The following is a 15,127-nucleotide window of genomic DNA, read 5'->3' on the forward strand; positions in this document are numbered from 1 at the left end:
GCCCCATTCTCTAAATGCCTAGTTACACTTTTACTACATGAGAACTTAGCCTGGATAAACAGCAAATGCTCTGACTGGGTCAATATTATAGCAAGGCTCTTGTTCCTGGCCATGTGGCATATTTCATCCATCCATCCATCCATCCATCCATCCATCCATCCATATACTCACTGAAGAGTTAGCAATGATGAGAGTGCTACCTACCCATGAGATACAGTCTTACCACATCATGGTACTTGTAGTAAAAGAGAGATCTATTCTAAAACAAATGTCAAGAGTGACCACAGGGAATGCTTCACTCCTTCTTTAAAAGGGGAACAAGAATACCCTTGGCAGGGAATAGAGAGGCAAAGATTAAAACAGACACAGAAGGAACACCCATTCAGAGCCTGCCCCACATGTGGCCCATGCATATACAGCCATCCAATTAGACAAGATGGATGAAGCAAAGAAGTGCAGGTCGACAGGAGCCGGATGTAGATCTCTCCCGAGAGACACAGCCAGAATACAGCAAACACAGAGGCGTAGGCCAGCAGCAAACCACTGAATTGAGAATAGGACCCCCGTTGAAGGAATCAGAGAAAGAACTGGAAGAGCTTGAAGGGGCTCGAGACCCCATATGTACAACAATGCCAAGCAACCAGAGCTTCCAGGGACTAAGCCACTACCTAAAGACTATACATGGACTGACCCTGGACTCTGACCTCATAGGTAGCAATGAATAGCCTAGTAAGAGCACCAGTGGAAGGGGAAGCCCTGGGTCCTGCCAAGACTGAACCCCCAGTGAACTAGACTGTTGGGGGGAGGGCGGGAATGGGGGGAGGGTGGGGAGGGGAACACCCATAAGGAAGGGGAGGGGGGAGGGGGATGTTTGCCCGGAAACCGGGAAAGGGAATAACACTCGAAATGTATATAAGAAATACTCAAGTTAATAAAAAAATTAAGAAAAAAAAAGAGTGACCACAGGGGAAAGTATGGGGTCCTCCCAAATGGCTAGACCAAAGCAGCCAAGAGACTTCCCTTGGAAGGGCACTTTAGGCAGAGCTATGAAGGTTGAGAAGCATCAGTTTGGTGCAGAGGAAGGTCAAGTGTCCTGAGCCAGAGGGTGCAGGCTACTGGGGCCGGAGCACATCAGCGAGCTGACATCAAGGGAAGTGACACGCAAGATAGGTCTGGGGAGGGGGAAGGACTCATGGACCACAGTATCTACATTTCTCTTCCTGTTGCTGTGATGAGATACACTGATAAGGATAATTTAAGGGAGACAGAGCTTATTTTAGCTTACAGTTTAAGGTCCTATCCATCATGGCTGGGAAGTCAGTCAAGGCACCAGGAGCCTGGGGAGCTTAGTCACACTGCATCCAGAGTCAGGAAGCAGAGCAGTGGATAAGCCAAGGATCCAGAGAACGGCCCTGTCCACAGTTCAGAGGGCTTCCCACATCAGTTGATTTAATAAAGATCTCGCTTCAGGAAGGCCAGCAGGCCCACCTCCTAGCTGATCATGCATTCCGTCGCGTTGACACTAACCACTCCACACAGGACAGTAACTCTCCCAGAAGGGTTTCAACAGCTTCACACTTCTTCCAGGAAGCAGAGCCCCTTGTTCTGTGATGTGAGCGTCAGCGACCGTGTCACAGACAACAACATTCTCACCCAGATGTACACAGAGCTCGCCGCTCACCTGTACACCAGAAGTGCGAGTATCTGCACAGAACCTTCCCTATCTCTGACTCTGTTCCGCAGACTGTCAAGTTTAAAAGGTCATAGGCAGACGAGGAGTACGATGACTGCACACAAGAACAAATTTGGACTCTCAAGCCTCGTGTCTAACACTGCCTGAGGCTGTCCCATAGGCCCAGTGAAGGAGTGGCTGTGCCCCTGCTATGATGCTAGATAGCATGTGAGGTTCCACTAATGCACAAACCCCTCTATTTAGAAGTCCCACTTGCCCTCTAGGCCAGTGGTTCTCAGCCTCCCTAATGCTGTGACACTAAAGGGTAGTGCAGCTTTAGTGTAGCTCCTCATGTTGTGGGGACTCCAACCATGAAATGATTTTCATTGCTGCTTCATAACTGTAATTTTGCTGTTGTGAATCATGATGCAAATATCTGATATGAGACCTCTACGGGGGTTGTAAACCACAGAGTAAGAAGCTCTGCTTTAGGCCTTTGGTACCAGACTGGAACTGCTGAATGCACAAAGTAACTGTATGAGCAACTGCTATTGAATTGTTTTAATTATATTGTATATGCTGATTTATACAATCCTTTTGTCTGTCTGTCTATCTATCTATCTATCTATCTATCTATCTATCTATCTATCTATCTATCCATCCACTCACCCACCAACCCTCCCTCCCACCTATCCATCCATCCATCCATCCATCCATCCATCCATCCATCCATCCATCCATCCATCCATCCATCCATCCATCCATCCATCCTGTGGGGACTGCCATCCCTAACTGGACACTTGTAATTCCCAATCACTTCACCTGACCTCAAAACCTCCTAGCAGGCTCCTGCTGGACTTGTAGACTCTACTACTTTTTTTTTTTAACAATACAGCCAATGGGAGAGGCTCACACACCTGTTCAGATCACTGACCAGGGCTGCAAACATGTTATCACAATACCCTATCAACCTTCTTGACTCCACATAGGTCCAGCTTCCCTGCCCTATGTCTAATCTCGCTTCCCTTTGCCCACTGTTCCCCGATGCTTCTTCCTATACCCAAGGGCCTTTGCAAATGACCTTTTCCTCTACATCTCTGCAGGATTACATTCCTGCCCTCCCAGGGGCTAATCCATACTCAGGACCTTGGTAGTCTATACAGGAAACACCCAAGATAACTTGGCAGAACACCTAACACCAAACACATAAAGAATGCTGGACTGCCCTGCTCAAGGAAGACCTCCTCTACTCTTAGAACATGACTGATTTCTGGTAAAACCAGTAATACCCGGGTATGAAGGCCCATACTTGCCCTGTTTATTTCTTCCATTCACAATGTAAAATGTCTATGTGTCTATCTATATGTAAAGAGGTAAGTAATTGGATAGTGTGTGTGTGTGTGTGTGTGTTCTCGTGCACATGTGTGCACTCGTGCTAGTGCGTGTGCATGCACAGTGGCAGCATGGGGTGGGGATTCGGAGCTGGTTATGTGTGCACATGGAGGTCAAAGGTCAACAGCCACGTGACTTCTTGCATCACCTAGGATTTCAAAATAAGATCTGGCGCTGAACCTGGAGCTCACCAAATCTGGAGAGACCAGCCAGCTAACGAGCTCAAGGAATCCTCCTCTGTGATTATAGATGTGTGCCCCAGCTACTGGCTTTTACATGGCTGCTGGGAATCTAAAGCTAGGTCTTCATGTTTGCACAGCAAGCCATTTACCTACAGAATCATCTTCCCGGTCCCCATGATGCTTGCCTTTACCTCTAGTGCCTAGTGATAACCAACAGATATGTGGTATGACCTGGCTGGAGGCATTCTGAAAATTAAATAAAACATATGTGCATGTAGCAAGGCCAGCACAGCATCTGGCACCACCAGCCTCTTCCTGGGCACAGCCAGTTTCCTTGGGAACCTTTTCAAAGGCAGCTGAACACACACGTGAAGGTAAAACTACTGGTTGTAAACAGTGGGTAAAACAGGCAATGTCAGCTACAATTTGAATATGCCTTGTCTCTAACCAGACTCATGCTGGAGCATGGTCCTCAATTAAATACACACCAGTGAGGATTTGAGAGAAAGGCGCTCCATCCTCAACCAGGAGCTGATGTAGCTCCCTAGGGCAGTGAATGAGTTTTGGGGAAAGTGGGCTGTTAGAGGGCAGGCCAACTGTCTGTCTTCTCTCTTCTCAGCATACTCTCTTTCAGACGTTCTTGAGCGGGAACTTCTTGAGTCCCTTACTAGAGGCTGGGTCAGGTTACACAAACCTTATTACTGATTTTAAACAAATTGCCCAGTCTTGGGTATTATGCTATAGCGACAGGAAACAGGCAATATAAGATGTCGGCAGAATACTAACATTGTGTCAAGCAATTAAAGGTAACTGACACAGACTTATACATTTACATCCTATGAGAGGAGTTATGGAACACTGGACATTTAGATGGTTGACCCTAGCATGTTCTGAGTTTTAAATCAAGCCTGTATCTTGCTTTCTTCTTACCCACTCTCAGGTTAAAAGCACAGCAAACCTTTATTATTTTCGGAACCAGAGAGTTAACTACTAACACTCTGCGAGCTGCATGCAACAGTTCTTCTTTAGCATGTACCTGCCCTGAGAGTTTCTGGAGGCAACGAGAGAACTCTTCAGAAGGGTTTTTAGGAAGAGCAGCTGCCTATGAAGGAGTGACGTGTATCTACTAGAGCTTCCCTTTACTAAGATCAAGTAATTGTAGCTCATTAATGTTCTGCGTGGAGATGACTGAACTGAAAATGGAGCATTAATATTTTCTCCATAAATAGCAGAAAAGCCAACATTCTAACATCAAACTCCACAGCAATCTTGGATTTTCTCCTTTGTTTGCTCATTTAGGAAGAAAATGGGATATTCAGCCTCAATGTATTTGGGTTTAAAAATCAGCTAGTTACTTATGGATATGTCTTTGAAAAACAACTCTTAGCCAAAACAGGAAGCAATCCTTAGCACCGAGACTGCAGCTGAAAAAAACCCAGCTCAGCGGAAGAGCAGCGCTGTCTACAAACCAAGGCGCGAGTCTGTGACACTGAAGGGTATGCGGGCGGCCAGTGTCCTCTCTATTTCCTCTGGTTTTATTACATTATACAGTGTCACTTTAATTAAGCCATCAAATGAAATTATCAGATCAAGTGGCTTCCATTCCACCGTGGGTTGAGCAGGTTTCGTTAAATTAATAAACCATATGTTTTGTGCTGTTGGAAGCAAAGTTATTTTCCTTCAGTCGCCAACCCAAATTTCTTCACAATAGTGTGTTCCACACTTAATCACAGGGTGCCCTTCCATGGACCCGGGGGTGGGCTGAAGAGTAACTGAAATGACAGCCCATTAAGTCCTAAAGTCTGTCCAAGTTATTTACCGACAAAGGACAGAGTAGCCAATTGGACGTCCCTCGAACAATTCATGGAGCCTAAATATTGTCTTCATTTTCTGGGATCAGGGCTTTGTATTTTTTCTGTATGGCGTCAGTTATGTCTTGAACCACAGTGCAGGAAGGGGGTGACCAGTCCTCCCCTCTTCTTTTTTTCCTTTGGCTGGGGGGTGGGGGTGGGTAACAGGCTGCATTCTGTTGTCTCCCTGCTGGTGCGACCAATCATCCTGACAGAGGACTGACAGGAGAGATGGGGTGCCTTCCTTGGCACCCAACCAGCATTATCCTCATTAAAGATCACAGCTATGGAACCAGGGATAATGAGGGCTACATGAACTTAACTGAGGCTCTTGTTAGACCACTAATGGGAAAGATGGCCAGTTGAAAGGTGGAATACTGTAAGAAGCTGATAGCCAGGTTCCTAAATCTCTAAATAGAATGTAAAAACCAAACAACTCATAGCTTCTACTACTACCATGGGGTGGGGAGGAAACTGTGGGGATGGAATTCCTATGTCTTGGCCATTTTCTGCATGTGGTCTCCCACTTAGCTACACCCCTAGTCCCATGGCAACTCTTAAGATATTCAACATTGGGGGCTGGAGAGATGGCTCAGCGGTTAAGAGCACTGACTGCTCTTCCAAAGGTCCTAAGTTCAATTCCCAGCAACCACATGGTGGCTCACAACCATCTGTGATTGGATCTGATGCCCTCTTCTGGTGCGTCAAGGACAGTGTGGTCATCAATGTAAGAAAATAAATATTTAAATAAAAAAAAGATATTCAATATTTACCCTTAAAAAGCACATGCTTTCTCCATCTCACTGTGACATATTCCCTAGAGCAGGGACCAAAACTGAGCTCCCAGGACAAATCTGTTCTAGACTTAGAAGCGTCACTGGGAGACATTTTCTATGCCTGCTCATTTGCATATTGACTTTGGCTCCTCTTATGGCTCCCTGGTGGACATGGAGAGTTGCAACAGGGATCTACGGCCTACGGAGCCAAGAGTGTTCATGATCAGACGCCCAGCCAAAGAAGCTTAATGGTGACTGCTGACTTGGATAACTAACTTACTCTCCTTTCTTCTGTGACAGTGATGCGACAGAAGCATAAAGCACTGACTCTTTCATCAGGACCCAGAGCTTCTGAGGCGAAGCTGCTAGAGTGCCAATCAGGCAGGCTCTGTCCTTCATGATCTGTTGTCAGATCGCAGCACATTCCTCTACCCTGGTAGGGTCCAGACTGTGCAAATGGATGGGGAAGGGAGGCTGCCTCTCCTTGCATCACCTCTTTGCCAGTATCCCTAAGACCAACTATGTCAGCTCCTTGGGCTGTCTGCTGACTATGAGCATTGCCTGTGGCTTCTACGATGCTCTTGAATCTACCAGTCACTCTACCAGTCACCTTGGGGAGAAACAGAGAGGCGTTTTGCCACCGAGAAAGCCATGGCATGTATGTACATATAAAAATAAAAGAGAGGCTCCTTAATCATTAAGGAATGGAAAACAAAGTCCAAAGGGAAAGTACACTAGCTGGATTAGTGTGGCCAAAATACAAAAGATGCACAAAAACAAGCGTTGGCAAGGATGGGAAGACACTGTACCCACTCCGTACACTATTAATGGCAAAGTAAATGGGTGCTTCCAATGTAGGGAAAGCAGGGTTGGCCCTCTCAGCTACACACCTAGAGGTCTGGTATGAACGGGCAGGTCTGTGTGTGAGAATTATGTCCTGATGTGAGAGCAGCAACATTCCTAATGACCGCACAACAGAAAGCTCCAAATGTCCAGGAAGTAAGGGATGGATATACAAACTGTAGAGTGCCAACACGGTGCTAGGTGATTATTTGACCATATACCAGCTCTTATTTCTGATTCGTGCTCCCATACATATTATGTAAAGTGAAAGAGGCCAGAGATGCCCTGTGATGTACTGATAGGAAATGTCAAGAATAAGTCAATCCCGACAAACAGAAAGTAAATCTGTGGTTGCCAGGGGGAAAGAACGGACGGGTGGAGAAGTTACAGAAAGGGGACTAGTGAAAGGGGGTGCTACTTGTTTTCAGAACAATGGAAGTGCTCTAGAAGCAGACAGCAGAGATGGCTGTACAATTTGCTGACCACACCAAAGCCACTTTTTTGGATACTTAGTGGTAATAAACTTTATGGTATGTTAATTAAATCTCAATAAAGCTCTTATTAAAAACAAACAGAAGGGCTGGAGAGATGGTTCGGTGGTTAAGAGCACTGGCTGATCTCACAAGAGATCCAGGTTCAATTCCCAGCACTTACATGGTGGCTCATAACCACCTTAAACTCCAGTTCTAGGGGACCTGATGTCCTTCTCTGGGCTCTGTGGTCACCTGCATACACATGGTACATGTACAAGCAGGCAGGAGCACAAACACAAGTATGAACGTGCACACACACATGCACACACACGTTAATAAGCAAAAAAAAAAAAAGAGGGTCAACTCAACAATAAAAAGGAATCAAGAGAAACTTATAAGAGCAGAGATAAATCCCCTAACACCACGGAGAGATGGAATCATTATGGTTGCCTGGGTTTCGGATGGGAAGAGAAGTGGGTATGAGTGGGAGTCCATGGCGAAGGAAATGTCCTAACCCTGGGCTTCAGTGATTGTCCTCCAAGTATGAATCCTCTAAAGATAACCAAATGGTACATTTGCAGTGGTGAGGTTGACATGCAAGCCTAGATGGTTTTTAAATGGGGGACGGGGTTAGAGTGCTGGGGTGTGGCTCAGCAGAGGGTAACTTGCTTAGCATGTGTGAAGATTTAATCTCCAGCACCATAAATAATTAGTGGGTAATTAGAAGAGTAAAGAATGAATCTCGACTGCCACTCTAGGAAACTGACGATGTCTAAGCAAAACTAAACATTTCTCCAGTAGACAGTGTCTACTCACATACAGTCATTAAGAAGCATGCCCAAGGATTTTTTACTCTCATTGAAATTTAGAAACAGATCACGCAATCCTGTGTACAGTAAATATTTTCTGGAATAGTCATATGTGAAATGTAGTCCTAAGAAAGAACAAACCATTGCATGAAACACTCCCAATATCAGTGTGGAGTAAAGACACTACAGAACGCTCGTCGGCTGACTTCACAAGCACGCCAGGGCAAAGCCACTTATGTGGCAGTGGTTACCATGGGAATGCAGATCTGAAAGGGGGTGGGGACCATCCTGGGATAGAGGGAATGTTAGCTCTTTGATCCGAACCCTTATAAGTCAGCCGTATTTAGTGTGTGGGGATGTATCAAACTGGCTGTGTATACATACATATTTCTCCAGATGTGTAGAAATGGTATTTACAGTGACTTCAGGGATGTTATGACAAATATGCTGCTCTAGACGTCAAACCGAAGGCGTCTGTGAAATGCAAGTGTGGGGAGGGACTTTCCTCAGTGGTCACAAGGTCCTCCCAGAAACTCACTAATTGGGGACGAGACACTTGTGCCACCCGAAAGGAAGCTGTGTCTTCTCTCTTTTCTTCCTTATAAGGATGGTGTACAAGTGTGTAGATCTGGGATTTAAGTTCTCACTTCTTTTTTATGTGATGGCCTGTAGGGTACACATTCTTCATCTTTAGGCCCATCTGTATATAGCGTGAATGCAGCAGGAGGGAAGGGTAATGATACAAAGGGGGTCATGACAATGGGGAGCAGCACTTTTGGGTCTCAGTGCAGTCCCCACTCTCTGGCTCACTTACATTTTCAGGAGTATGTTCCTTAGTAAGCAGTCTTTATATCCACCATTGTCCCTTCCCTGGTCCCCTGCTTTGATTTCAGATACAAGGACTTGTAAGTTTCAACAGATGTCCTATGGACTCAGACCCCTGCCTATGACAAGTGTTCTCTCATCGGTCACTCACTCACACACTTAGCACAGTCTCCAGGAAAGAGCTTTGTGACTGCCCTGCTCTCAGCATTTCGTGTTAGCAGTCTGTGTGTTCCTCTAGATCCAGATCCCCCCTCCCTGGCACAGAATTCTCAACAGGAGTGAGCCCTGGAGAGGTCTCCTTTCTCAAAGTTCTCTTGTGGAAAAGCCTTCAAGTTCAGTTATTTTTAGCTGAGTTTTAAAAGTTAGCCCAAGTGAGGATTTTTCAATGGCAATCTGGCCTGAGTCATCTCATAGGTTTGTGGGAATCTCAACTGTCCTGCCGCTGACAGTAGCTAGAGACTTGACTCCCAAGCCTTTCAGTGTCCCGTACTAAACCGCAGACAGACAAGAGTCTCATCCCTCCCCATTCCTGCTCCCACCCCCACACTGTGCTCTGCTCTTACAGACATCTTCCTTTTGGTTTAGGAACTTAGAAAACAGGCTTAGCACTGTTAACTAAGTACAGGAGTTTGTGGACTATCATCTCATGCATCTGGACCTACAAGTACACGTGCTAATGATAATGGTGTTGGGGACCTCTTAGAACAAACTCCCACGCCACTTACCACACCAGAGAGAGCACAGTCTGCTTTTCTTGCTGATGAAGCACATGGGCTCTTTCAAAGCCACACGAATACACAACTCCAAAGGAAGAGGACGCTCAGTTGGGAAACAGCCATGTCCTCGCACCAATGCAAATATTTTTGTTGTCCCCTCCATCACCCCCAGGACTAGAGCTTTGACCAGACATATTTCTCCACGTGCTTCCTAAGAAGCACATCACAGTTACAAGGCTGAGAGAAGGAAGGTTCCTGGGAGAGGAACGCATGTGCATAACAAGGCAGAGGTGTAAGGAAGATGCCAGTCAGTGATGAACCCATTCTTCCCAGTTACTAGAACTAAGTCTTCAATGGTTTAAGAAGCCAGTGGTTTTTGGGGCATTCAAAGCTAAGTTGCACCCTTTGCTTAGCATGCCTGGGAGTCTGCAGGAAGGCTGCATGCTCCGAGGACTTCAAAGATCCTGGCGTTTCAGTTCAGAGAAATGCCTGACAGGTAGGACAGGCCTAGGAGGTGGCTCAGCAGGGAGTGTGCTTCGACCCAATGTGCACAAATCCTTGAGCTCCATCGCCAGCACTGCACGAACTGAAAGGCATGGTGGCTTATGCTTATAATCTCAGCCCTTATGAGGCAGAAACAGGAAGATCGGGAACTCAGGGTCATCTCTGCCTGCTTTGCAAACATGAGGCCAGTCTGGACTACATGAGACCCTGCTTCAAAAACAAACAACATAGAACACACAAGTAAGACAAGCACTTGACTTAGCAAGAGTTTCATTCAGACATTACTAGTTAGTTTGGAAGTATAGAGTAAAAATAGAGAATGACTGATCTGTTACTACTAGTCAGAGGGCAATTTTAAACAAATCTAACCAAAGTCATTTGCACATCATTTCTACTGTCTGGACAAATTCCTTTTAGCAGAGAGAAACAAAGGCTCTTAACACCAAGTTCTAATTTCTGGCTGACTTGTTAACTATTCAAATGTGTGTGTGTAACTGTGTGTATGTCTGTGTATCTGTGTGTGTCGATCTGTCTGTGTGTATGTCTGTGAATTGGTGAATGTGTCTGTCTGTCTGTGTGTGTGTATGTGTGTGTGTATGTCTGTGTATCTGTGTGTGTCGTTCTGTGTGTATGCCTGTGAATTGGTGTATGTGTCTGTCTATGTATCTGTGTGTGTCTATCTGTCTGTGTATCTATGTGTATGTCTGTGCATTGGTGTATGTGTATGTCTATGTATCAGTGTGTGTGTATGTGTGTGTGTGTGTGTGTCTGTGTGTGTGTGTGTGTAGGGGTTGACAACAGGTGTCTCCTTCAATTTTTCTCTACCTTAGGTTTTGAGATAGGGTCTCTCACTGAACCTGGAGCTCACTGATTAGGAAATACTGGCTGCTGATGAGCCCTGGGCACTCTCTCTGTTTCTGCAGCCCAGATTTATTCCCAGGCCTAGCTTACTGGTGCATGCTACTAAGTCTGGATTTTATGCCGGTGCTAAGGACAAAACTCTCTTTATAATTTAAAATCATTTATGACGAGGAACCTCCCTTCTTCAGATTGGAGCACTCAAGCAAAACTTACCTTTAGAGGCTTCTGTCCCTAGTGGGTTGTCCAAGAAGTCTGCCAGGTCGTGGTTCCAGGCATCCCGGACAGCAGACTTTGACACCACTCTGTCATTCAGAGCCTGCTGTGGTCGGAAGTTATTTCTCAGGTACTCCACTGACTTGACGTGGTCCTGCTGCTCCGTGGTGAAGATAGAATAAAAAGCCTCAAGCTGAACAAAGAACCAGAGGGAGAAGGAGGAAAACTCAATTAGTAAGGCTCTGTGAACCAAAGGATATGGGGTGGTCAGATCAGAGGTGGCCAGGCCAAAGCTGACCATCTACTGACTGGCAAGCGCATGCATACTTATACAAACACACACACACACTCACACACACACACACACACACATGCACACACAGACACACACACACAGACACACACACACATGTACATACACACAGACACACACAGACACACACACAGACACACACACAGACACACACATGGACACACACACACAGACACACACACAGACAGACACACAGACACACACACACAGACACACACATAGACACACAGACACACACACAGACACACACACACATGCACACACAGACACACACACAGACACACACAGACACATACACACACAGATACACACACAGACACATACACACGCAGATACACACACACGCACACACAGACACACACACACAGACACACACACACACCAGCACCAGGGGCTGAACTCTGTCCTGGCTGCTAACTCTGTCCTGGGCTGTTTTCATCTGAGTATAGGCAGGACTCTCAAACCCGTGTGCTGTCTACAGGTTTCTCCAGGAATACCTTTAGTACTGTGGGAAAGAGCACAGACTCACAGTGAGTCCTGGACGTAAAGCACCTAGGGATGAACCAGAATCCTGTGCACACTGCCCCTGACCTCTCGAAAGTTGCCGCACTCTCTTGAGCCTCCATGCTCCTTATATAAGACGGTGGTAATGGTAACAGTACTCACTTGGTAAGGTTTTGAACAACAGGATTCATGACAGAGCACTTCATCCTTGTATAGCATTCAAAGTACACACTAACAAGAATAGTAGTAATTTAATTCTTATTCACAGCCTCTGTGGACATACTACTAATCAAACTCAGCCAAGTCATAAAGATGCTCAATGCTAAACGCGTGGGTAAGTTCAATTGCCCAGTTCTAAATTCACCAGATGGCTAGTCACAGACAAATGACTCTAGCTCTCTAAAATCTCAGGCTTCCTTATCAGTGAGACGCCTATAAATATGAGCTCTATTTCCTAGGGTCCCTGAAGAGATAAAATCTATGTGGGTCACCCGGAACACAAGAGACGTTTAACAAAGATCAGCCATTGTCATGATCAGTGTGAAAAAAAAAACAAAACAAAACAAAACACCTTGCACAAAAACACCTGATGAAAAACTTCAGCTTCCCACATCCTTATCCTGGCCGTCTTTGTAGCCCTGAGTGCTGCATCATTAAGAAAGGTCATTGTTCCGTTCGCAAGGATAGAGTGCTGATGGGCTGTCACAATTGCTCTCATCAGACCACAAAGATAATCATGTCACCAAAGAAATGGCGATAAGCAGCGGGCTAGAAGCTGCTGCATGTTTCGGGAAGCCAGGTGGCTGGCCATCAATCTGGAATGTAATTTCTTTTTAACTATCATGGTCTGGAGAGATGCTCTGTCACTCAGAGCACTGGCTGCTCTTCCACAGGACCCTGGTTCAATTCCCAGCACTCACAGGTCAGATAACTGCCTAGAACTCCAGTTCCAGAGAATCTGTACTCTGCAGGCATTATGTGCACAGGGTACACTGACACATGGAGGCAAAGCATCCATATACTTTATATAAATAATAAGTACATACATAAATAAAATTATTTATGATCTCTGGATTTTAGTAGATTCTGAGTAGGGGGTCACCTACAAGCCTGGACTGAACATTCTCAGCTCAGAGACCAACTCAGACAAAGACCAGATGTGGACAACTAGAAGCTTCCTTTCTTCACTGAGAAAGTGAGGCACTCCTAGAGAGATTTCAGCCAGCTAGTCACTCATTAGACTCTCTTCTGTGGAGGTATGAGTCCCTACAGTGAAAACAATTAAAGGGGCTGAAACGCCCCTGCCCCCAGCCCAATGATGCCACAGGTTTGACAGGATGACCAAAATCAGACATGCACACACACAGACACTCACACAGACACACACAGACACACAGACAGACAGACAGACAGACAGAGAGACAGACAGACAGACACACACACACACACACACACACACACACACACACAGAGGAGAGGGAGGAACACACAGGTTTCTGTTTTTCTCAGAGGAAATGACTTCCTAAATTTTATAAATGGAATTAGCAAAACCCCCTAGAAAGGTTCCAGATAAAAACTAATCATAACAACGAGAAGACTGGAGAATCAATCCTGTGGGGAAAGGCCACAAGAAGTAGAACTGTTTGGCTTGAAGAAAGGGCGAGTGCCTCACAATTTGTTTAAAGGCTAACCAGCTCTTCTCCATGTTTAGAGAAGGCCAAATAACAGGAATGTGGCTTAAATTAAATTCGTAGACATAGGAGTTGAATAAAAGGAGAGTCCCTTCGCATTCAGGGTGGTTTTGGATTGTTGATTCTTCTTGTAAACATGAGCTGGGCCCTCACACCAAGTCCGACAGGCATGGTGGAAGTCTGTCCGGAAGAGCATTAAGCTTTGAGGGGCCAAAAGGAAAGAACCTAGGAGGCTTTTAGCCACGCACCACCACGCCTTGTTTATTCTCTAGAGTATGTATTTCCTTCTTGGCCAGCGCTTAGTTCTAAAAAGTTTACTTCTGAAGCTTCGGGAAAGAATTAGTCACACAACTGTAAAAAGAGGCAGGTTGTGAATTAAACACAAAAGTGGCTCCGTTTAAATTGCTCCTACAGCTTAATGACACGCTATGGCTTAAAAGCTCAAGATGCTTCTCTGTCATTAACTCGGCTCTCCTGGCAGACATTGAAGGAAGGCTGTGATGGCTTTGAGTGAACTGATGACCTGGGTGATATTATATTGTCAACTGGATCATAGCTTCCCTTGACAGTCACACAAAAGGGTTCACACAAGAGGACAGGCGTAGCAGGCTTATCAAATGCCTTCAGTAGGTTGGCAGCATTTGCTAAATGCTGTCTTTCCTCTGAAAGGAATGGAAATTGTTGGTGGCCCATCCTTTTGGTCATGGTCACCGTTGGTGACCGAGTAAAAACCTCCCTGATTTCCACTTTGCCAGGGGAGAAAGAAATCACCTGGGCTAGAACTCCACTGACCCATCCTTCACATATAGTTTAGGCTGTCCAGGGAAAGCCAAAAGGCCAGAGGCTATGGAGCTGGATAACATGACAGTCTCTAGTAACACCAGAGCTGGAGGATGTGTTTCTCTCGACCTTTGACCAGTGTACATGTTTGATGCTTGATTGGTTGGAACCTTCCAGGTCTGGTTAGAAGCTTTTAAAATGTACGCTGGGGCTCTGGAGAGGTGACTCAGGAGTCATGACACTGGCTACCCTTGCAGAAGACCCAGGTTCGGATCCCAGCACACACATGCGAGCTCACGACCATCTGCAATCAAGTTTCATGGGACCCAACAACACCTCCTTCTGGCCTCCATGAGCACCGGGCATGCATGTGGTGCAAATACATATGTGTGGACAATTCATAAATATAAACTAAAAATAAATCTTAGCTAAAACAGTTGTACACTTGATCATGCTACGCCTCATGCTCCCACTCTTGGTGGGGTGAGGGTGTGCCAGGGATCTGGCCTGTGCCCCACTTTCCACGTTTAAAGCTTCCACTCTTAATACTTGAGTACAAAGTTCTGTTTTCAGAGCTTGCTCGACCAAGGTGTGGTCACGGACATCTTAAATACTCTTCCTTTGTGTATGTATATCATGTCTAGGTATAAATGTTATGTGCACCTATGTCTGGGCGCGGGTAAAGTAGAGGCCGGTGGCTGACGTCAGGAGCCTTCTTTGACC

At 45.8% G+C, this 15,127-nt stretch overlaps 1 protein-coding gene across 3 annotated transcripts in view; it reads right to left on the reverse strand.

Moving 5' to 3' along the window:
• The window catches only part of Ptprg (protein tyrosine phosphatase, receptor type, G), a 683,481-nt gene that overhangs the window by 114,810 nt on the left and 553,544 nt on the right, over positions 1 to 15,127 (reverse strand). For all 3 annotated transcript variants that reach the window (XM_087584907.1, XM_087584908.1, NM_134356.2), the window contains 1 exon segment: positions 11,117 to 11,309. In XM_087584907.1, the coding sequence (XP_087441033.1) occupies positions 11,117 to 11,309 (193 nt within the window).

Source organism: Rattus norvegicus, chromosome 15, assembly GCF_021556685.1.
Source record: "Rattus norvegicus strain SHRSP/BbbUtx chromosome 15, alternate assembly SHRSP_T2T, whole genome shotgun sequence".
Taxonomy (NCBI): Eukaryota; Metazoa; Chordata; class Mammalia; order Rodentia; family Muridae; genus Rattus; species Rattus norvegicus.